This window comes from Erinaceus europaeus, chromosome 1 (genome assembly GCF_950295315.1).
Source record: "Erinaceus europaeus chromosome 1, mEriEur2.1, whole genome shotgun sequence".
Taxonomy (NCBI): Eukaryota; Metazoa; Chordata; class Mammalia; order Eulipotyphla; family Erinaceidae; genus Erinaceus; species Erinaceus europaeus.
In genome coordinates, this window is record NC_080162.1 from 131,553,812 (window position 1) to 131,578,956 (window position 25,145).

Consider the following 25,145-nt stretch of genomic DNA (forward strand, 5'->3'; position numbering starts at 1 on the left):
TGAATGTTTTGTTCATATCCTCTGCCCATTTTTGGATGGGGTCATTTGCTTTTTTGTTGCTAAGTTTGCTGAGTTCTTTGTATATTTTGGTGACTAGTCTCTTGTCTGATGTATGGCATGTGAAGATTTTCTCCCATTCTGTGAGAGGTCTCTTTTTTTGTGTGATAGTTTCTTTGGCTGTGCAGAAGCTTTTCAATTTGATGTAGTCCCATTGGTTTCTTTCTACTTTAGTCTTCCTTGCAATTAGGTTTTTTTCATCAAAGATGTCCTTGAGGTTTAGGTGGGAAAGTCTTTCACCAATGTTTTCCTCTAAGTATTTTATAGTTTCTGCTCTAACATCCATGTCCTTGATCCATTGGGAGTTGATTTTTGTTTCTGGTGAGATAAGGTGGTTCAGTTTCATTCTTCTGCCTCTTTGAACCCAGTTTTTCCAGCACCATTTATTGAAGAGAAACTCCTTCCTCCATTTAATACTTTGGACCACCTTATCCATTATGCTATCTACCTCTGCCCTGCTCAGTCTCTTTTGTATGTAAGCCTCTCCAAGACCTGTTATTTCCCATTTTGTGTAGATGTAGAACATTCTCAGAGGTGTAAGGAGGAATCCCATTGTAATTTTAATTAACTTTTCACTAGTAATAAGTGGGGTATTTCTTCATATGTCTGTGGGCTATATGTATCTCTTTTTTAGAGAACTATTCAGTTCTCTTATTACGTTATTCTTTTTTCTTTTTAGTTAAATGATTTCTTCATAGATGTTTAATATAAATTGCTAATCAAATATATGATGAGCAAACATATTCTCCCATTTACTGGATTGCCTGTTTATATTCATGTAGTTTGTTTCTAATGTCTAGAAGCTTTTTAGTTTAAATTAATGGAGTTCCATTAATTTAAACTTGACTTCATTTCACATGTCATGGGGTTGTATATCCAAATATATCATTACTGTTATGTATTTTTATAGTTTCAGATTCCAATATCCAGTTCTTTTACCCATCTTGATCTGATTTTTTTGTGCATGGTATTTAAGGATTAATCTAGCTTCATTTTTTTACATGCGGATGTCCAGTTTTCTTAAGACCATTTGTGTAGACCATTCCCCTTTAAATGGTTTTGGCCACTTTGTCATAATTAGATGGCTGCATACGTGTGTTTATTTCTGGGGCCTCTAATATAAATCATTGGTCCACGCATCGATTGTAATTCCTGTACCACACTGTTTTAAGTATCATTGCTTTACATTATCAGCTGAATTTGGGAAGTGTGACACCTCCATTCCACACACACCCCTTTTATTTTTTTTTGCAGGAGTGATTTATCTGTCTTTTGTGACTCCAGACTATTTTTTTCATAAAGTTGCTTAGTTTCCTTGAAGAATAACATTGGTATTTTGACAGTAATTGCATCGAATCTGTAGTTTTGGCAGTTTAGCCATTTTAATACTTGTTCTTACAATCCATGAAGAAGAGATTTTCTTACATTTCTGTGTATCAGTCTCAATTTCTTAACAATAAAAAAAGTCTTACAGTTTTCATTATAAAGACCCTTCATTTCCTTTGTGAGATTCACTTCAAGATATTTTCTCTTTTGGGGGTTCAGTTGTAAATAGGATTGAGCCCTTCAGTTCCCTTTATTATAACTCATTACTTGTGTGTAGAAATACCACAGATTTATTTGCATATTCATTTGTTTATTTTTTATTTATAAAAAGGAAACAGTGACACAACCATAGGATATGAGGGGTACAAATCTACACAACTCCCACCATCAGAACTTCATATCCCATCCCCTCCCTTGATAGCTTTCCTATTTTTAACCCTCTGGGGTATGGACCCAGGGTCATTGTGGGATGCAGAAGGTGGAAGGTCTGGCTTTGTAATTGCTTCCCTGCTGAACATGGGCCATACTCCCCGCCTGCTTCTCTCTTTCTCTAGTGGGGCGGGGTTCTGGGGAATCGGAGCTCCAGGACACATTAGTGGGGTTGTCTGTCCAGGGAAATCTGGTGGGCATCATGCTAGCATCGGGAACCTGGTGGCTGAAAATATCGGTACCATATAAAGCCAAACAAATTGTTAACCAATCATGAACCTAAAGGCTGGAATAGTGCAGATGAAGAGTTGGGGGGTTCTCCATTTTGTAGATAGCTAGTAGGGCCTGTGGCTATACTAGTTTTTATTTGTTTGTTTGTTTTACCCTGAGCCTGGAATCTGACGTGCATGTGGATCCAAGTTATTGTCTGAGGAGATGATGTCTTGGGTGGAAAAAAGGACCAGAAAGCTGGATCAGAGAAAAGAGTAGCTCCCAAATATGGGAAAAGTGTATAAATATTGTTGACTGTAAACCCCATCAATTTGATCTGATCTGGGGCTCATATTCAGGTTAGGAGTCTATGTGACCTCTGCATCCCTGTAGATCTGAGCTCACATTCTGTGGTCATGGTAGGAATATTCCAAGTTGCCCCAATATCAGGACCCATCTTCCTCAGGTGTAGCATAGAGTATGTTATCCATCCTCCCTTTAGAGGATGGAATATTCTCTACCTTGTTGAATCAAGTTGAGGGCAAGGTCCTATGGGGGCCCACAAAGGAGTCTAGTGTGTTGTTCCTGATAGAAATCTCCAGTAACAGTGAAGAGAGGGATTTATTCCAGGTCTAAGCCATCATATCTGTTTGGGAATCTCAGGACTCCCTGAATAGGGCCCCAGCTAATAAGGTGGACTGATAGTGACTAAAGAGTCGTCATTAAGGTATGCCAATCTCTTGCCCTTATTCAGCTTTTGCAGTCCTTGCTTTGATGAGGTTAGCTTTGGAATGAGTGAGGGAAGTGTAACAGGAAGTAGGTGAGGAGGGTATCTAAGTCTACATAGACACTATAGGAACTTTATACTTACTCACTATAGACTGTTATGTGCTTTTGCCTTCAGGTATATATTTTGCCCTAATTTATGGATACCTGTGAATATATGCTCTATCTCATGGGACCTGGTCTATATCTAGGTTTTAGGACTTTGTTAGGAAGTGAACCACCTGGAATGGAATTAGAGAATACTATGAAAGGAAAGGTCTCACCTGAGTAATGAGGCCAAAGGGTTGTCATTCTACACCTGAAGTCTCTGGTCACAGTCTGAAGTGAAGTATGCTGAAGTGGTACTCGTTGTGTTGATTAAGTTGGGATCGGCAGATGCAATATCATTTGGTATGGATTGTGAGAAGCATGCAGAAAATTGAGCCCCATCCTAGAGGTTCCAGGGAAAGATAGTCTCTATAGAAGAAGTAGGAGGTTCCTGCTGTCTTAGGGTTTAAGATGGCAATAGATAGTTGTTGCTATAATCACAGTATTTGGCAATTGGGTTAACTTTGAAATATTCCTTTGTTAGGATTTTCTGTATCATACACAATATCCCCATAATTTATGTGCTTTGACATTATTTGTATATATCTGTGCCAGAACAAAAAAAGAATAAAAGAAAGAAGGAAGGAAGGAAGAGGAAGAGAGAGAAAGAGAGAGAGAGAGAGGGAGGAGAGAGACTTAAAAACAAGAAAGAGGACATTTTAGCTAGGAATGATCAGGTAAGGATTTACAAGTGAAGTAGTATTAAATGTAATTTTGTTATGCCATAGGGGAAAAATGATGAGAATTATTTTTGGCAAACAAGACTTAGATATTAGTAAACTCATATAGCAATAATCCAATTCAGATTAATCTCAAAAACTTGACTCTTCACAATTTTCTTAACAAAAAGAAATATTTTATGACTGCTCTTAATAATGACTGCCATCCTGCCTAATGACAACTGCTGTCTATCTTTCCGTATTCCACGTGTTAATTTTTTGTCTGATTATTTTTAGTTTTAGGTAAGCAGAATCACATTTGACAGAAATAAAATATCTTACGTCATACCTTCAAAGTACATTTTACTTCTGCAGTATTAGTGGTCCAATTACTATATAATCACTAAGTAAAAAAAAAAAAAAAACACAGGGAGTCAGGCGGTAGCGCAGCGGTTAAGCGCAGGTGGCACAAAGCACAAGGACTGGCATAAGGGTCTCGGTTCAAGCCCCAGGCTCACCACCTGCAGGGGAGTCGCTTCACAAGCGGTGAAGCAGGTCTGCAGGTGTCTATCTTTCTCTCTCCCTGTCTCCCCCTCCTCTCTCCATTTCTCTCTGTCCTATCCAACAACGAAGGCATCAATAACAACAACAATAATGACTACAACAATAAAACAACAATGGCAAAAACAAAGGGAAAATAAATAAATAAATATTAAAAAAAAAAAAAAACAGGCTGGTGGAAAGTGACTGAGATGCTGCATTTAACTTCAGGTAACAAAAACCACAATCATAGCTTAAACAGCCAGGTTTTTTTTTTTTTTCTCACATAAGAGAAGTGATAATAAAGATGGTAGGTGGGTAGGTTATAAATGAACTGACACACTTTGTGTTTCTATTCTGCCATCTCCAGAGTGAATACTGTTGTTCTTGTGTTTATTACATAGTCCTGAAGTACAACTATTACTCTTCATATTCAAAATCACAAATGAGTGACAATAGAGTGTCAGCCACTGTGCCTTTTTCTCAAGTAATGCAATATTCTGTGAGATGTTCTCTTACTCTACTTTTCTAAAACCTGTCCATGTGGTTATGACTACATGTACCAGCATGGTCCAGTTATAAGATAAAATATGTGTCAGTTACTTAATTGATTCAGTATTAGACCATCATGAGTTAGGATTTTATTGGTGAGGAAAAAGAGATACTGAGCAGACAGTTTATGATGTCTACTAAATGTATAGCTGTAATAGTTAACCTAAAAATGGCACCAAATTAATATATATATATAATAGATTATAATATATTGACATATACATGTATATCAGTAGTATATAATTATATCATATGTAACATATATATACATATATATGTCAGAAAAGTCATGATGCATTTTTGCACAGAAAAAATATATTATGACTTTTCTAACAACGCACTCAATATGGTTTTTTTTATATTTTTGTAGGGGTTAATATTTTACAGTGTAATCACTGACATATGCACACAATGTCACTATAAATTTAATAGACCCCCAGAGTTTTCTTCGTATCCACCTTCTCTCTCCCTCCCCAGAGTCCTTTGCTTTGGTGCAATACACCATGTCTAGTCCATGTTTCACTCTGTTCTCTCCCTTTCCAGAGTCCTTTTGCTTTTGGGTTTTTTTTTTCTTCATGTGTGCTTATAATTAATGAGGTATAGAGACCCTGAAACACTTGAATACACAGAAATGAAAACTAAATTTTCTTATAGTTATGGTATGAGAATGCCATATCACACATAGCTCACTTTCATTTTCTGAAGAAACTGAAATCTTTGTACTTTTCATACTTCATAAAGTTGTCAAGAACAATCTCATTTAGTCATTTGTGAAAGAATCTGTCTTCTCCCAGATGAGTTTCTCAGTCAACTCTGGTTTGATTAGACAGTTGAAATGTGGACAGTGAGGATAACTGAATATAAAGTTTCTATGATAAACCTAGTCAAACAGTTGCTATCACTAGGGACTCCTACTTTCTACTTTTAATCACTCTATGTACAGATTAAATCTGTCTTCAGGATAAGATACTCTTCTGTTTTTGTATATGTTTATTTTAGTTTTTCCAAATAATACTGTCACTTTTTACTTAACATAGTCTGAAATTTACTCCAAATAAAATCTAAATAGATAGATGTATGTGCCAGTAGTTTAAATAGTACAAATTAGTTGATTTCTGTTCTCCATAAATGTGTAGCTGTCCTATGCTTAGGTGAAGAGGGTGTAGAGGGGGATTATTATCTCCTTCTTCTTCTTCTTCTTCTTCTTATTATTATTATTATTATTATTAAGGTATAGCTCTTTAGGAAGTGTAATATCCTCCCTTAAAAAAAATCTGAATTTATCTGTAATAAAATTTAGCATTTTCCGATGGGATACTTTCATTTAAATCCTTAGCTCCTCCATATATTTTTTTTTAAAAAAATCCCCCCCCCCCCTCTCTGTCTGTCTCTCTGGGATAAGTTGTAGAAATAGCATTTCTATTTGTCTATCTTATCTCCTTTTACTTTTCTACTGGGATTAATTTAACTATTGTTAAAATTACTCATTGGCTCATGGATTTAAATTTTGTCTTTCCCCACTTGAATGTTTTGTGCTTTAAAGATAAACAGGACAGTGGATAAAACAGAATGATTTCCTGTATATTTTTTTAATGGGACATGACAAAAAAGCAGTATGAATAATATAAGAGAACTGCATTTACAAATACTTTATATCCAAGGTTATGGGATAGCTAGCATAGGAGAGAGGGCTGCTGTAGTTAAGTTTGTTCCATGACATATCTCCAAGCAGGTGTTCTTTGAGTTGATACTTTTTATAAATGGAAACTACTCAGATAGGACTACAGAGGTCTCTAGACAGAGAAGTAAGCAAATATAATATCCTAATAAAAACCTAAACTAAAGTTGTATGGTTGGGGCTAAGTCAGCAAAGCTTATTTTCTTGCAAAAGGAAGGACTAATCTGGAAGCTTTACTTACTAAGGTGCGCAGGGGGGTGATATATAACATAGTAAGGCACTCAGATTGTACTTTAAAGGCCCTCAAAGACTTCCAACATCATTGTAACATTAAATATGAGTTAAAAAAGATAGCTGGCATTAATCCACTACATACTAAGTACAAGTTATGACCTTATGTGGGAGGCACAATTACCACAATGATAAAAGGATAAATGAACAACAGAAATGCTTTTATTTGCCCAAGACCACATAGCTAATAAATAAACAATGAAAACTGAACCTACTTGTATTTCTCTTTAATTATTATACTAAAGTCAAAGGAAATGTGTATTTACTATATTAAGAATCCAGTGGATTAGACATATTTTAATTGTTGATGATTAAAAATATGTAACTCCCCCCCCCCTTTTTTTTTACAAATGTATACTGGGGAACCTGAACCCTTTTGTCCAAAAATTACTAGTAAAATATTATGGCAATCTGTTTCTTTTATGTTGTTTATGAACTTCTTAAACTTTCTTTTTTGCAGATACTCTCCATCATATTATCTTTACTGTTTATAGTTACCCTACCTTCATTCAGTAAAAAGGAATTGAATATTTTTTAAATAATTGTCATTTTTTTAAAATTTATCTTTATTTACTTATTGGATAGAGACAGCCATAAATTGAGAGGGAAGGGATGACAGGGAGAGAGACAGAGAACCACCTGCAGCACTGCCTCACCACTCATGAAGCTTCCCCCCACAAGTGAGAAACGGGGGCTTAAATCTGGGTCATTTCACAATGTAACATGTAAACTCAACCGGGTGCACACCACCTAGCCCCGGGAATTGAATATTTTTAAGCAGCCATACATATAGAACTTCTGTGAACACTTTTGTTGAATTATAACATTGACCTCTCAAAAACCTAATCTTAAAATGCCCTGCCATTAAACAATACCAGTGGACTCCAACATCCTGTTATTATATTCTCTGAACATTTTACTTCCAGAAGTTCCCATTGGAAAAATGTCTGTTAGCTGAAGGAAAAGTTCAATTTTCTTTCAGCCCTTAGTCTTATAGTTTTGCTGTTTAACAGGAATCAGTAGTCTATATGGGATGTGGTTATTTCCAATACAATATTCAGATTAAAGATGGGAATTAGCTAATTTGGGATACATTTTGTGTATCATTATGAACATAAATAGCCTATTTAAACTTTGAATTAGTTGTTATTGGAAATCTTAACTATAAAGAACAGTCAGAGTACAGACACCTGGTAGAAAACACTTGTTACCTTGCTCAAAGACCTGGGTTCAAGCCCCCAGTTTCTACTTGCAAGTGAGAAGCTTCACAAGTGGTGAGACAGTGTTGAAGGTGTCTCTCTTTTCTTTCTTCCTATCCTACCTCTTCCTTCCCTCTCAATTTTTTCCTATTTCTGTCTAAAAGGGGAAAAAGGACATAAGATACAAGAGCCGTAAGTTACATTAAAAATTTACTTCAAAAAGTGAATTTTTAAATGCCCAACTGAATATCATTTACTTCTAAACCTATTGTTTTTATTTTTATCAGTTTTGTGATCATTCATGGCCTTATGCTGTTTGAATACAGAGCCAATGTTGATAAACAAATTGAGTCAAAATTATTCAGAGGTGCAAAATTATTTATCTTACAGAGAGGCAAGATAGATTTTAAGTATCAAATGAACAGATCTTGATTGGATTTTGAGGAAAAATTAGCTTTCAATCTTTTCATAGTCCATGTACCATAGAAATACTTGTGCACAAGAAAATGGAGATAGGATGGAGGAATAGCATAATGGTTATTCAAGAAGACTTTAATGCCTGAAGCACATATGCCCAGGTTCAATGCCCAGCACCACTATAAACTGGTGATGAACAATGCTCTGGGGGTGTAGGGAGAAGAAGATAAGCAAATATACTCTTTTTATAACCCTGAATGACTAGAAATAATACAAATGCTTAGCAGGTGGAGAAAAAATTGGAGTATACCTCAAATGGAATAGCAGATTGCATAATTGAATAAGCTGTATGTATGTTTATCAATATGAAGGAGAAATTACAAAATGGAAAAATAAATCCTCAGAAGATTTTTTTGTTATTTTTTACATTTTTTTCCTTTATTGCGGGATTAATGTTTTACTGTTGATAGTAAATACAATAGTTTGTACATGCATAACATTTCTTAGTTTTCCACACAACAATACAACCAACCCCCACTAGGTCCTCTGTCATCCTTTTCCAGGATCTGTACTCTTCTTCCTGACCCACCCCAGAGTCTTTTACTTTGCTGCAATACACCAACTTCAGTCCAGGTTCTGCTTAGTGTTTTCTCTTCTGATCTTGTTTTTCAACTTCTGCCTGTGAATAAAGTCACCCCATATTCATCCTTCAGAAGATTTTTTAAATGGTCAGAGAATTTATAAATTGCATATTTCCAAAGTAGATCAGACACAGACATGTGGATATGTATTAAAAATTAAAAATATGTGTGAGAATAATATACTAATAGCATTTGTAACCTTGGGCTGGCAAAATAATTCACTTGATAGTGAATTGCGTTACTCAGTGCTGTGGTTTCATTACTTTTGCTACGTCTGTCTCTAGCTAAAATAATTTTAAAAGAGTATTTGCTATCAATAATGAAAACAGAACTTGTTTAACAACATTTATTTATTAATAAGAATATTAGCATTAAATAATTAATATAAATATTAATTTGAAAATAAAAATTGAATTAATCCAATGTGAAACAAATGACACTAAAATCTTTTTTTTTTTTATTTAAGAAAGGATAAATTAACAAAACCATAAGGTAGGAGGGGTACAACTCCACACAATTCCCACCACCCAATCAACATAACCAACCCCCTCCCCTGATAGCTTTCCCATTCTCTATCCCTCTGGGAGCATGGACCCAGGGTCATTGAGGGTAGCAGAAGGTAGAAGGTCTGGCTTCTGTAATTGCTTCCCCGCTGAACATGGGCGTTGACTGGTCGGTCCATACTCCCAGTCTGCCTCTCTCTTTCCCTAGTAGGGTGTGTCTCTGGGGAAGCTGAGCTCCAGGACACATTGGTGGGGTCTTCAATCCAGGGAAGCCTGGCCAGCATCCTGGTGGCATCTGGAACCTGGTGATTGAAAAGAGAGTTAACATACAAAGACAAACAAATTGTTGAGCAATCATGGACCCAAAGCTTGGAATAGTGGAGAGGAAGTGTTAGGGAGGTACTCACTGCAAACTCTAGTGTACTTCTGCTTTCAGGTATATATTTTGCAGTAGTTTATGAATACGTGTGAACATAAGCTCTCTCTCACAGAAACTGGTGTATATCTAGGTTATGGGACTTTGTTAGAAAGTGAACCACCTGAGATGAAATTAGAGTGTACTATAAAAGGAAAGGTCTCACCTGAGTAATGAAGCTGAAGGGTTGTCATTCCACTCATGAAGTCTCTGGACACAGTCTGAGGTGAAGCATGTTGAGGTGGCAATCACTGCGTTGGCTAGGTTGTGATCGGCGGATGCAATATTATTTGGTATGGATTGGGAGACGCATACGGGAAAGTGGGCCCTATCCAAGGGTTCCAGGACTGGGGGAAGTAGGGGCTTTATAGTGGAGATGTGAGGTTCCTGCTGTCTTAGGGTTCAAAAAGACAGTGGATAGTTAATGTTATCATCACATTATTTGGTAATTGGGTTAACTTTGAAAAGTCCTTTTGTTATGGTTTGCTGTACAGTATCCAATATCTTGTATATAGCTGTGCTATTGGATGCTTCTAATCTACTTGGTCTAGGCTTTTGAGAGAGCCCGCATATCAAATACACAGCCTATATATTGAAAAGATTCAGTTTGTGTTTTGAAAAACTTTGAGACATACAATTGATTTTCCCCCTCTCATATTAATCAACTACTGATTTATATGTCTACATTTTGCTAGGAGTGTACATAAACACCATTCCCACCACCAAATGACTGTGACCCATCCCTCCCACCCCCCACTGGCCCAGGAAGCTGCATGTCTACCCCTCACCACAGGGTTTTTACTTTGGTGCCCTACTTACAATTTGATCAGGTCCTGCTTTTAGTTTCCCTTTCAGATCTTCTTCCTCAACTTCTGTTGATGAGTGGGATCATCCCATACTCATCTTTATCTTTCTGACTTAGTTCACTTAACATAATTCCTTCTAGCTCTGTCCAAGATGGGTCAGAGAAGGGGGGTTCACTGTTCTTGATAGCTGCATAGTATTCCATTGTGTATATATACCACAGCTTTCTCAGCCACTCATCTGTTGTTGGGCACCTGGGTTGCTTCCAGGTTTTAGCAATTATGAATTGTGCTGCTATGAACATAGGAGTACACACCTCTTTTTGGTTGGGTGTTATGGAGTTCTTGGGGTATAACCCCAGGAGAGGAATTACTGGATCATATGGAAGGTCTATGTCTAGCCTTCTGAGAGTTTTCCCGACTGCTCTCCACAGAGGCTGTACCAATTTACATTACCACCAGCAATGTAAAAGGGTACATCTGTCCCTACATCCTCTCCAGCATTTGTTGCTGCTGTCCTTTTTGATGTATGCCATTCTTACAGGGGTGAGGTGGTATCTTAGTGTTGTCTTAATTTGCATTTCTCTGACAATCAGTGACCTAGAGAAGTTTTTCATATGTTTGTTAGCCTTTTGGATCTCCTCTGTAGTGAATGTTTTGTTCATATCCTCTGCCCATTTTTGGATGGGGTCATTTGCTTTTTTGGTGCTTCTTCTTCTTCTAGCGTTTGCCTTTTTGGTGCTAAGTTTGCTGAGCTCTTTATATATTTTGGTGATTAGTTTCTTGTCTGATGTATGGCATGTGAAGATCTTCTCCCATTCCGTGAGGTTTCTCTGTTTGTTTGTTCTTTGGCTGTGCAGAAACTTTTCAATTTAATGTAGTCCTATTGGTTTGTTTCTGCTTTAGTCTTCCTTGCAATTTGGGTTTGATTCATCATAGATGTCCTTGAAGTGTAGGTGGGAAACTGTTTTACCAATGTTTTCCTCTAAGTATTTGATTGTTTCTGGTCTGACATCTAGGTCTTTGATCCATTTTGAGTTGATTTTTGTTTCTGGTGAGATAAAGTGGTTCATTTTCATTCTTCTGCATGTTACAGACCAGTTTTCCCAGCACCATTTATTGAAGAGCGCCTCCTTCTTCCATTTAATCCTTTGGGACCCCTTATCAAAGATTAGATGCCCATAGGTGTTGGGATTTATTTCTAGGCTTTCAATTCCGTTCCACTGGTCTCTGTGCCTATTTTTGTTCCATGCTGTTTTGATGATGATGGCTTTATAATATAGTTTAAGGTCTGGGAGTGTGATGCCTCCATTTATGTTTCTTTTCCTCAAGATGGTTTTGGCAATTCTAGGTGTTCAGGTTCCAGATAAATGATTGTAGTGTTTGTTCTATTCTCTTAAAGAAGCTTGGTGGAACTTTGATGGGTATTGCATTAAATTTGTATATGGCTTTGGGGAGAATATTCATTTTGATGATATTTATTCTTCCAATCCATGAGCATGGAATATCTTTCCATTTCTTGGTATCAGTTTCTATTTCCTTGAGTAGTGACTCATAGTTTTCAGCATACAAGTCTTTCACTTCTTTGGTCAACTTTATTCCTAGGTATTTGATTGATTTTGCTGAAACAGTAAAGGGGAGTGATTTCTGGATGTCTTCTTCTTCAGATTTAGTGTTTGCATAAAGAAATGCCACTGATTTTTGTACATTGATTTTGTAGCCTGATACCTTGCTATATTGCCTAAATACTTCCAGTAATTTTCTGCTGGATTCTTTAGGTTTTTCTATATATACTATCATATCAGCTGCAAATAGTGAGAGCTTGACTTCCTCCCTTCCAATCTGTATTCCTTTGATTTATTTTTCTTGCCTGATTTCTATGGCAAGAACTTCCAATACTATGTTGAAGAGTAACGGTGACAGTGGACAGCCCTGTCTAGTCCCGATCTGAGGGGGAATGCTTTCAGCTTCTTTCCATTGAGTATGATGTTGGCTGTAGGTTTGCTATATATAGACTCCACTCTCTTGAGGAATTTCCCATTTATTCCCATTTTTTGTAGAGTTTTGAGCATGAATGGGTGTTGGATTTTGTCAAAGGCTTTCTCTGCATCTATTGAGATAATCATGTGGTTTTTGGCTTTGCTTTTATTGATGTGGTGAATGACATTGATTGACTTACGGATGTTGAACCAACCTTGCATTCCTGGGATGAGTCCCACTTGGTCTTGATGAACAATCTTTTTGATATGTTGCTGTATCCGGTTGGCCAAGATCTTGTTTAATATTTTGGCATCTATGTTCATCAGAGATATTCTTCTGTAGTTTCCTTTTTTGTTGTGTCCCTATCAGCTTTTGGTATCAGGGTGATGTTGGCTTCATAGAAGGTGGAAGGGAGTATTCCTGTTTCTTCAATCTTATGGAAAAGCTTAAGAAGTATGGGTACTAACTGTTTCCTGAAAGTTTTGTAGAATTTGTTTGTGAAGCCATCTGGTCCAGGACTTTTGTTGTTGGGAAGATTCTTAATAACTGTTTCAATTTCTTTGTCTGTGATTGGTGCATTTAGATTTTGTAGCTCTTCTTGGTTCAGTTTTGGAAGGGCATATGTTCCTAGGAATTGTTCCATTTCTTCCAGATTCTCTAGCTTGGTGTCATATAGTTCTTTATAGAAGTTTCGCAGGATTCTCTGGATTTCTGTGATGTCAGTTGTGATATCTCCTCCATTGTTTACAATTCTATTAATTTGAGTCTTCTCTCTTTTTTGTTTGGTGAGTCTGGCTAGGGGTTTGTCAATTTTGTTTAATCTTTCAAAGAACCAACATTTGGCTTCATTGATCTTTTGTATGGTTCTTTTATTTTCGATGTTGTTTATTTCTGCTCTAACTTTAGTGATTTCTGTTTTTCTGGTTGTTTTAGGGTTCCTTTGTTCCTCTTCCTCTAAGTCCTTGAGGTGTGCAGTAAGGTGTGCAGTCGTTCATTTGAGCTTCTTCTTGGTGTTTAATATGTGATTGTATGGCTATAAGTTTCCCTCTCAGTACTGCTTTAGCTGTGTCCCAAATATTTTGATAGGTTGTGTCTTCATTTTCATTAGTTTCCTGGAACATTTGAATTTCCTGCTTGAGTGAGTCTCTAACCAGGCTTCTTAAGGAGCATGTTGTTTAGTTTCCAAATTCTGTGTCTTTTAATAATTTTCTGTTTGTTGTTAAATGTTAGTTTTACTCCACTGTGGTCTGAGAAGATACTTGGGATGATTTCAATGCTCTTGAATTTATTGATGCTGTTTTTGTGGCCTAACATGTGGTCTATCCTTGAGTATGTGTTATGTGGATTTGAAAAGAAGGTGTATTCCAGTTTTTGGGGGTGGAGGAGTCTGAAAATGTCCAAGAGGTCTAGTCTGTCAATCTCTTCATTCAATTCTCTTGTATCTTTATTGGTTCTCTGCTTTTTTGATCTGTCTAAGTGTGAGAGTGGGGTATTGAAGTCTCCCACTATTATTGTATTACTATTGATGTATTTTTGAAATTTTTTCAGTAGGTGCTTAGTGTATTTAGATGGTCCCTCCTTTGGTGCATAGATGTTAAGACACAAAAATCTTAAGAGTGTCACTTGGTGAGTTTGTGATGTTGTCTCCTGTAATCCTTTGGAGGTTTCTTTTTTTATATAATTTTTTAAATAATTTTTTTATTTATTCATGAGAAACCTAGGCAGAGAGAGAAAGAACCAGGTATCACTCTGGTACATGTGCTGCCAGGGATCGAACTCTGCACCTCATGGCTGAGAATTCAGTGCTTTATCCATTGCACCACCTCCTGGACCACCCTTTGGAGGTTTCAAAGGACAATTTAAAAGTAAATTACAAGCCATTAAATATCGATAATATATGCACGCAAGAAAGTACTTTAAATTCAGTTTAAATTATTCAGTATGCTAAAAGGATTTTTGTTAAGAAAAGTGTGTGGCTTATTTTGTGCACTATATTTCACAAGGAATGGTGACCTCTTATGATATATGAGATTATTCAGGTACATTTTTATTTTTTAAATATATTATTTATTTAGGATAGAGACAGAGAGAAGTTGAGAGGAAGGGGAGAGAGAATGAGAAAGAGAGAGAGAGAGAGAGATCCGACAATACTATTTCACTACTTGTGAAGCTTCCTCCCTGCAGGTGTGAACCAGGGGCCTGAACCCATTTCCTTGTGCACTGTAATGTGTGCACTCAACCTGGTGTGCCACCATCCAGCCCCAATACACATCTCTATTTAATTGTTAGTTTCAAGTATTGTACTTGAATTTTTCAGTAAAAAGTCTGGCAGCTGAATGTTTCCATAAAGATAAGACAGTTTTGAATATTTATGAATAAGCAACAATTATTCCACCAAATTGGACAAAATTATGTTGTGCTTTGTTGCTTATATACTATAGTCTGTGTGCATTTTAATCTACAATGCAAAATGTTATAAATTACCTTTTAATTTACAGAGAACTTCTTTGTTTTAGCCCATCACCAGCCATTGCCAACCATATTTACAGAAAATTCAATTTAAGGAAAAATGAATTTGGTAATAAACCTCTAAAAGAGTGCTTGATTTCCAATTTTATTTTGAAAAAAAATGATACATGGCAAAAATCAAATGCCACTGCATCTTAAGTGAGAAAATGAATATTATGACTCATAGACTATAGGGAACTTGTCACTTTTAAACAGGAACACTTTAAAAGCACTGCTAATTATGCAAATCCATGTGAAGTAATGTGTCTTGATAATCTAAAGTTACTACTTTGGAGTTTAAACTGTGTCTGATAGAGCTACTTCTTGGGCTATTTATTTTTTTATATTTCCCTGAGTATGTTACTATTTGAGTCAATGATTTGTAATCTCATCAGTGGTTCTGTCTCTGATGTTGTTTGCATTTGCCTTACTTAAATGTACGTTTATCCAACTAAGAATGTCACGAATTGTTACTTACATGGGAATTGCTGAATTTTTTTAGTTTTTTTTTTAATTTTTTTAGTTTTCACTGCTTCATGAATCTTTGTCACCTGTTTTGAGAAAATGTGGGACTTTACCCCTATGACAACACTCCTGTAAACAAACACTTCCTCAATAATGCAGTGTTGAGGCTGAATTCTTTTTCTCATTACCATCACTTTAATGTCTTGTTCAGTTGTCTAGAGAGAATTGCTTCAAAGAATACAGTTTCATTTATGAATATTATTGAACACCTGCCTTGTGCCAGGATTTGTGCTGGGTAGGCAGTAGAGTTGTAAATGTACTAAAATGTTCAAAATAATCTTGTTGATGAATAAAAGAGATAATTATCAAGACCCCCTTTGTTTTAAACTAGCATCATGGATGTAGTACAGGTGCAGAACAGAGGACTTACATATATGTGAAACCTCAGGTTTGATCCTTGGCAACACATATGCTACAGCGGAGCAGTCTTCTGGTTTTTTTCCCCCTTTAAATATTTATTTTGATGACAATGAGATAAAGCTAGAGAATGTGAGAAGGCAAGTCTGAGGGAGACAGAGACAGACCCCTGAATACTACTAAGCTCTGGCTAGAACTGAGCTTGGGATCTCTGGGAACTCGGACATCCAACACCAATACTTTGACACTTTAATCAGTCTCTTTCATAACAATCAAAATAAATAAATCTTAACAGAAGAGCTCTTTCTGTTGTATGAGAATTAATATATTTCTTTACATACAAAGGTAGTGTAAATTCAGTACAGTTATAGTCAATTTATGCTTTCACACTGTGGAAAATGGATGCTATAAATTAGTAACTTGATCCTACATCAACAAGATAATTCATGTTTTTTTTTATTTCTTGTTCAAATTTAGATTAATATGATCAAGTTCCTCTCCCAGAATGTGTAATGGCAGGATAGTTCATTTAGGCGGTATACTTGCATTGTCATAGACCACATTCAACCCCAGTACCTACCACACTGAAGGAAGTTATAGTCTGGGCCATGGGGTGGTGTGCCTGGTTGAACACACATGTGCGCAGGACCTGGTATGCAAGGACCTGGATTTGAACCTCTACTCCCCAGCTGCAGGGAGAAAACTTTGCAAGTGGTAAAGCAGTGTTGGGAGTGTCTCTCTGTCTTTCTACCTCGCTGTCCTCTTGCTTTCTGGCTCTCTCTATCCAATAAATAAATAACAATGGTTAAAAATGTTTTAAAAAGGAAGATTCAGTATGTCGTCTCTCTCTATATCTATTTCTTCTACTGAAACTATAAAAAATTGTCCTAAAGCAGTGAAGCCTCAGTGATGAGAGCAACAAAAACTAATAAAAGAATGAGATTTATTATTATTACGTAGTTTAAAGCACACATCACATTTTTTTCTCAGATGCATTTTATGGTCCCTGAAGTGGATAGAATATTGAAGTTGAAGCCATGAAGTTTTGAGTTCAGAGTTATGTTCTGATTTTTATCTCTCCCACTCTTTATATATATATATATTTCCCTTTTGTTGCCCTTGTTGATTTATTGTTGTCATTGTTGTTGGATAGGACAGAGAGAAATGGAGAGAGGAGGGGAAGACAGAGAGGGAGAGAGAAGGATAGACACCTGCAGACCTGCTTCACCGCCTGTGAAGTGACTCACCTGCAGATGGGGAGCCGGGGGCTCAAACCAGGATCCTTATACGGGTCCTTGCGCTTGGCGCTAACTGCACTTAACTGTTGTTAAAATTTGGTGGCTCCAGCTGGCCGGGCTAGCTTCACAGGTGGGTAACAGAGACGATCAGAAACATACGGCTGGGCAGGGAAGCTGTATTTCTTTATTCAAGAACAACGATTCATAAACTAAACCAAACTAATCACCAAACAGAACTCTGTTGCCTCTTTCCCCCGCAACGGCGCCAAGAACTTTCTAACTCTGCAACTTTGGAACCCTCTCGGGGTTCCTTGGGGCGAGGCCAAGCAGGCCCACGAAATTAGCAGGACTGATCCAATTTTCTTGGTGGGGGAGAGCTAGAACAACCCAATGTAAAGCATACAACAATTCCTTCTTTTCTTTTTAACTAAATGACCACAGTATCAGGGGTGTGGGGTGAACAGAAACCTATACAGGCATTTTTAAAAAAAGAAACTGGCACAAACATGGAGAAACATGTAAGCAAGTAACAAGAACCAGTGTGCTGCCAAGGGAAGGTCTGAGGGGGCCATATTTTGCCTCTGTGGGCAAAACTTTATCAGCTTAAAAAAAAACATTTCTTGCCTCTGGGGGGCGTACTTGTCTCGACAGGCATTTGCATGGGGGTGGGGAACGGCCTAGAGTCTCAAAGGCAGCTGGCTGTAATTTACTTACTATGAAACAAAACTTGTTAGCATAACCATAGCGCAATCTAACGTTTCTAATAGAGAAGGAATTTGAGAGTTTTACATATCAACAACGTCTTTTTAACTTTTTGTTACACCCATTCAAGATGGAGACACACCCTAGGTGTGCACAGGAAAGGAAACCTCAGGCATGAGAATAATTAGCATAGCCATTGTGTAATCTACCATTTCTAATAGAGAAGGTAATCGAGAGTTTTACATATCAACAAGTCTATTTAACCTTTTGTTATACCCATTCAAGATGGAGGCACACCCTAGGTGTGCGCAGGTCTTTAGACCAACTTAGTTAAAATATATTGTTAACTAATATTTACCTCAGACTTTAAATGTAAGTTAATTTTATCTTGATGAGAATTACGTTGAAAACCTTTTTCACTTAACTTTTACTAGTAAGAATTTAGCCTTAAAGTTACTGTTTACCAAACTTTAAACATACACATAAACATGGTCATTAATGTACAAGGAGAGAAACGTTTGTTACGAAGACATGTCATTTTAAACACGAATTTAAATCTGTACTGTCTTAGTTGTTGGGGGAGGGGGTTCACCATCTGGAGATGGCTTCCTGCGCAGCTCCACTTCAAGGAATTACAGGTTGCAATCTCTGCGTATTCCAGCTTGTCTGCCTTCAGACCGGACCGGCAGCTGGAGATCTTGTGTGCCCAGTTTCGGCAAGGAGCCCGGGGGTCCGGGAGGTCCGGGATCATTCCAGAATTCATAGCATGAGGGCGGGCGGGCCAGCCTTGTAGAAGGCATGGGCCGAGGTGCCCAGGGGTGGCGGCCATGATAGGCCACCATGGCCCTGCCCCATGGCCCTGTCATGTCTGCTGCCCTGCTCGCAGTGGCCGAGCATGGAGGGATCACACGTCCAGTGCCCTGCGCCACGCGGTGGAGAGCTGGCTCCTGTGGGCTGGCCTGCGTGCTGGCATTGGGCTCCTGCGTGGTGGCATCGGACTCCTGCGTGTTGGCATTGGGCTCCAGAGTGTTGGCATCGGGCTCCAGCGTGTTGGCATCGGGCTCCTGTGTGCTGGCGTCTGGCTCTTGTGTGCTGGCGTCGGCCTCCTGCGGGCTGCAGGGCTGCGGGGCTGCGGGCGCGGTGCGTGGGGTTGTCTGGGTGCAGCCGGCTGGCTGGCTGTTCCACCAGGTGGAAAACGCAGCTCTGCGCCTCGCCTCTTGTCCGCTGACTCTTCCCGACTCCGCTGGCTGTTTTGAGTGCGCTTGAGCGCATGGAAACCGCAGAGTGGTCGAGAGATAAATGTTCCAGAAACAGCAAAACAGTCTCATGAGGAAAGAGCAGAGGCCTTTGGAGATCTCTTCACAAGCCGAAGAGAAGGCCATAGTACATAGGTAGCCAAATTGTCTTCACTTATGTGAGAGATGCGCAGGTCAGGTCCACGTGGGTGCCATTTGTTGTTAAAATTTGGAGGCTCCAGCTGGCTGGGCTAGCTTCACGGGCGGGTAACAGAGACGACCAGAGACATACGGATGGGCAGGGAAGCTGTATTGCTTTATTCAGGAACAACGATTCATAAACTAAACCAAACTAATCACCAAACAGAACTCTGCTGCCTCTTTGCCCTGCGACGGCGCCAAGCACTCTCTTACTCTCGAACTCTGGAACTCTGGGACTCTCTCAGGGTTCCTTGGGGCGGGGTCAAGCGGGCCCGTGAAATTAGCAGGACTGATCCAGTTTTCTTGGCGGGGGAGAGCTAGAACAACCCAATGTAAAGCATACAACACTTAACCCACTTCGCTTCCGCCCAGCTCCCTCTCCCACTCTTTCTTTCTTATCCATAAGTTAAAAAAAAAAAAAACTTGAGAAAAGACTTGTTTATATTCTGAGCTGGAGAGAAAGGGAGACCAAAGGAGTACTCTGGTACATGCCATGCCTGGGATCAAACTCTGACCGAATACTTGCAAGTCTAGAGCTCAATTGTGCTGCAAAAATTGTCTTTTTATCCAATGTTGTCTTGAAATCAATGATTTCATTCTCGATGTTCTAAGCAGTGATGGTAGACATCTGTCTGGCAGGCTGTATTCATTTGGTATGGCCCTGACAAACTAACTGCAAGCAAGACTTAAAATTCAATGAATTTGGGAGCTTTTTTTTTAATGTGTTAATTTTAAGTTGATAATGCTGTATGGCCAGACAATGTGATAATTATCCAAATGACCCTTGACAGGGAAAAAAAAAAAAAGGTTCCCCACCCCTGACCAATAGACTTCAATGTTATAACTGATTTAACTTTTGTGCTGACTTATCTTTCATGCATTTACTTCTTAATTTATTTCACTTGTATTGATTTTGTAAAGCATTAAAGACAAAAGAACGCATTAGCTAAGGAGCTTACATTTTGATTGCTAGTATTATGTTTGATTTCTGTTAGAGCTATATCTCTCTCACTCTTACTCTATTTGATTGGAAAAAAGCAACCAGGGGCCAGTGACATCATAATACTTAAGACCCTGACTCTGCAACAAACAAACACAAAGTCTTTCATACATTTATTTACTTCCATAGGTTTTTCACTTTCACATTGTGAAGATCCTGGCATTCCACAGTTTGGATACAAGATCAGTGACCAAGGCCACTTTGCTGGTAGCACTATCATTTATGGATGCAATCCAGGTTATACTCTCCATGGAAGCAGTCTTCTTAAGTGCATGACAGGGGAGAGAAGAGCATGGGACTATCCTCTGCCTTCCTGTATTGGTAAGATGCCATTTTAAATTTTCATGAAATATTTTTATAGACTTGTCATTGAAATGTACTGCATACATTTTCAAAAGACTCTATCTACTCACAACTCATATATCTTATTAACTTGGAATTTTGGGGGGCAATAAGGGTTGTATGAAGTCATTTTATTTCTCTAATTCTGACAAAAAATTTAACTGTACAAAAATATTAAGACTCTTAATCATACACATGTAATATAAAATGCTAAAATAGTAAAATGTTCTCAATGACTTCAAATTTTTCTTAGTATATACACTTCCAAAGAATAAGAACAGAAATCTATAAATTTACATAGCATTAAGCCAATTTCTCTAAGAAGAGGTATTATAATATTAAAAACATAAGAGGTATTATCATTGATACCTACATGAACGTATAAAATGCTTATTATCTCACTTTACTATATAGCTAGAGTATTACCATATTCTAGGTCAATTATAGAATTACTAGTCATGCAAATATGTGTGGCTTGATGGAAAAGTTTATGTTAAAGTTCTGTGCTCTCTTCTGTCCATGCCGGAATGCTAGAATAACAAATACACTTTTTAGAAAATTACTGATGTCTCAGGAAAAAATATATGCAGATTCTTTTGTCATTCATATGTTTACTGTATTTACAAAGGAACAAAAAATGTTATTTGTCAGGTTCGTATCAGTAAAATTGACCTAACATATTCTTAAATATTTTAAAGATGTCATTAATCAATTTTAATTGAGTTATGTGTATTTAGCCACAACAGTGCTCAGCTCCGACTCATACTGGGAATTGAAAGTAGGTTTACTGGTGCTTCAAGCATGAAAATCACTTGTGCTACCATGGGTGCTATCTTCTTAGACATCTAAATTTATTTTTAAACATTTGATTTTCTTATTTATTGGATAGGACAGATAGAAGCTGAGAGGGCAGGGAGTGATCGAGAGGGAGAGAGACACCTGCAGCCCTATTCCACCACTCGCAAAGCCTCCCCCCTGCAAGTGAGGCTGGGGGTTGGAATCTGGGTCCTTGAACATTGTAACATGTACGTTCAAACAAGTGTGCCACCACCTGCCCCCAGTATCTAAATATTATTAGGGCTTGGTTTATATATAAAATTTGTCCTTGACATGGCGTGTCTTTAATGTACATTGTTTGATGAATTTGAAGACATACTTTTTGAGATAATATTCTGTCTTTGATAGATTATATGGCTAGTATAGGAAATTCTATAGAATTTGATAGCATGCAAATAGAAATTCAACTATTAGAGGTCTCTATGATAATTGCATAGTATTTCCATGCTAAAATATCTCTATTAATATATTTAAAAAATTGATTCCTTAGGAAAGTAAATATATTCACATCTAGCCAAAATATGCTACGTATATTTTCTTTTCAGATAACATGTGAATTTTGGATATAATAAGGAAATGATACCTAAAATAATAATCAGTCAAATTAACAAAGCTTGGAATGATAGAAAATGAACACCAGTCAGCCCACTGGCATTATTATAAGAAAATGTAACCCTGATTAATTCTCTGTAAGGGTGTATACTTTGGCATAAATGTGAAAGATATTCAGAAAATTATTAAGAGTTGTAAGAGCATAAAATTATAAACTTATAAATAACTTAAGGATAGCATGATATGTTGTCCTTAAAATTAAAATCACAAAGCAAACACATTAGAAATCATATGTTTCTATATTTGTTAAACCAAGTTATAGATGTTTTTCCTTTCTGGGAAGATTTCATGCAAATGGGAGGACATTTGGCCTGGGATCAAAGGATTTTAATTACATTTGCAACGATTCAGTGCATTTTATTTCTATTTACAAAACTCCCAAGTCAAAACTTGATAAATGATTTTGCTCAAGATTTCATGAGAAGAATAAACTTAAAAAAAATGATGGATGACAAAGAATAAAGGCTAAAAACAGTTGGTCACATGGTGCGTCATGCTGCTAACTCCCATAATAACAAAAGATGAAATTCTGTTTTAATGACAACAATTAATATCTTTGCCAATGGGCTTAAGACCATAACATTCTATACACACTAAACTTATATACCTATTATACATTTATTTCATATTTATTAAATGCAACCAATATTTATTCACATCTATGAAATTAGTTCCTCCTCTATTATATGTATTTTTAACTTTGGTATATTTCTAAAGAATATATATATATATATATACTAATCAAAATATCTGTCCAATTATAACTATAGGGCATTAATTTTTATAACTTTTTCAAAAACTATTTCTTTGTATTCTATAAATTCCTCCATCAGAATATGAATTTCAATGCCATACTAGCATATTTGAAATAAACATGTCAATATTTCAAAAACAAAGAAATAAAATGAAAATGAGAAGAGAGTTGTGTTTATATTCACAGTACAACTCAGTACACAAAATTCTAATTTTCCCTGATCTTTATTAAAAAATAATTTGGAGGAATTATAAATCAATTTTGTCCTTATGAGAAGCATCAATGGATAATAATAATAATAATAAAGAAATGATAAATTCACATATCATTCTATGTTACTCAGCAAAGTACTTTTTAATTGGATTTTTCGTGATACCACAACAAAACTGATTCTTGCTTTTTTTAAATAATGTATTGTAAAAAAAGAAAAAAAAGGAGAAGATGACAATGTTTCTGTAGTAAGAAATGAATTTGTTTTTTTCCTCTTTGGATATATCCATAGAAAAAAGCAAACTCTATATGTATTTCTTTCTCTTTCAGTCTCCAACTGTATACATTTTAAAGATAAACTTATGTAGTTGTGATAGCTACCAAGGTCAGAATATATAAATAAAGTGAAATGGCAGGAAAATCAGATCAGAGAATGCTTCAGGCTTGAGGGAGAATTTCTTATTCTCTAAAGTAATATATATTTACTCTTTAGGTTCTTCCTAGAGTGTTATTGTTGTTACTTCTTTTTTTTTATTGAAAGGATTAATGGTTTACAGAAAATAGTAAATGTAGTAGTTGGTACTTATATACAGTCACGGTTTTCTGCAAAATATTCCTTTTTTTTTTTTTTTCCTCCGGGGTTAGCTCGGTTGCCTGCACCATGAATCCACAGCTCCTGGAGGCCATTTTTCCCCCCTTTTGTTGCTCTTCTTGCTGTAGCCTCGCTGTGGTCATTATTATTACCATTGTTGATGTTGTTCATTGTTGGACAGGATAGAGAGAAATGGAGAGAGGAGGGGGAGACAGAGAGGGGGAGAGAAAGATAGACACCTGCAGACCTGCTTCACCGCCTGTGAAGCGACTCCCCTGCAGGTGGGGAGCCAGGGCTCGAACCGGGATCCTTACACCAGTGATTTGCGCCACGTGAGCTTAACCCACTGTGCCACCACCCGACCCCCTCTGCAAAATATTCTATACCTCTCACCATGGTCCTCCCCCACCATAATGCACTGTGAGCCCTCCCTCCCCCCAGAGTTTGATGCAATATGCCAAACCCATTCCAGTATTTACTGTCAGCTGTAAATCATTAACCCCTCCCAAGAAAAATCAAAAATAGAGATTACAGTTTTTTAGATTATGCTAGTATGAGTTCTCTTTGAAAATCAATAGTTTTGCCTTTTACCATCTTTACTCTTAATAATAAAAATGAAACATTTTGTGCAAAGCTTATTTAAGTCACTGAATTTGAGTAAGATATAGTGTACAGAACAACTATAATAAATATAGTATCTTCACATTTTGAAGCAAAAAGAAAATTAGTTGTTTTTTGAATTATTTTGGTAATAGATTCTCTAGGTAAAAGACTAATCTAGAGAATTTTAAAATACTCTATCACACAAAGCTTTCTTTGATTCTGAGATTTGCTTCAGTAGAGAAATGTGCTAACTGAAGCACTTACTTCTTCTATAGAAAGGTCTGTCTAGACTATCTACTTGCTGAAATAAATATATCAGACATTCTGATTTATTAAATAGTACTGAAAGGAAATTCCTAGAGCTGATTTTTATGGGGTTTTTTTTGTTTACTATTGATTTAACAGTGGTTTACAAGATGAGAAGGTTGAAAGGTATAATTTCACACCATACCCACCACCAAAGTTTTGTGTCCTAGTCTCCCAAGAATTTAATTCCATTGTATGACAATACTTGAACTTTTCATCCAGTTAGTGTTATTAAAATTAGAGATAATTAATGAAGACCCAACTAGATATAACTGAAGAATCAAATTAAAATGTCACTGTTGGGACACCTGGTTGAACACACCTGTTAAAATGAAAAAGGACTCAGGTTCCAGCCCCTAGTCCCCACCCACAGAGGTAAAGCTTTGAAATTAGTGAAGCAGGGCTTCAGGTGTCTTTCTGTCTCTCTCCCACATCCCTTTTGATTTATCTCTGTCTCTATTCAATAAAGAAATAAATAAAATATATTTTCAAAAAATGTCACTTTGGGGTTAAGGGAAAGAACATAATGGTTATGCAAAAAGCCTTCCTT

At 37.0% G+C, this 25,145-nt stretch overlaps 1 protein-coding gene across 1 annotated transcript in view; it reads left to right on the forward strand.

The window, feature by feature from the left end:
* The window catches only part of CSMD3 (CUB and Sushi multiple domains 3), a 1,712,448-nt gene that overhangs the window by 1,034,992 nt on the left and 652,311 nt on the right, over window positions 1-25,145 (forward strand). Inside the window, exon 25 of the mRNA XM_060195764.1 lies at window positions 20,469-20,660. Within this exon, the coding sequence (XP_060051747.1) occupies window positions 20,469-20,660 (192 nt within the window). The remainder of the gene's footprint in view (window positions 1-20,468; window positions 20,661-25,145) is intronic.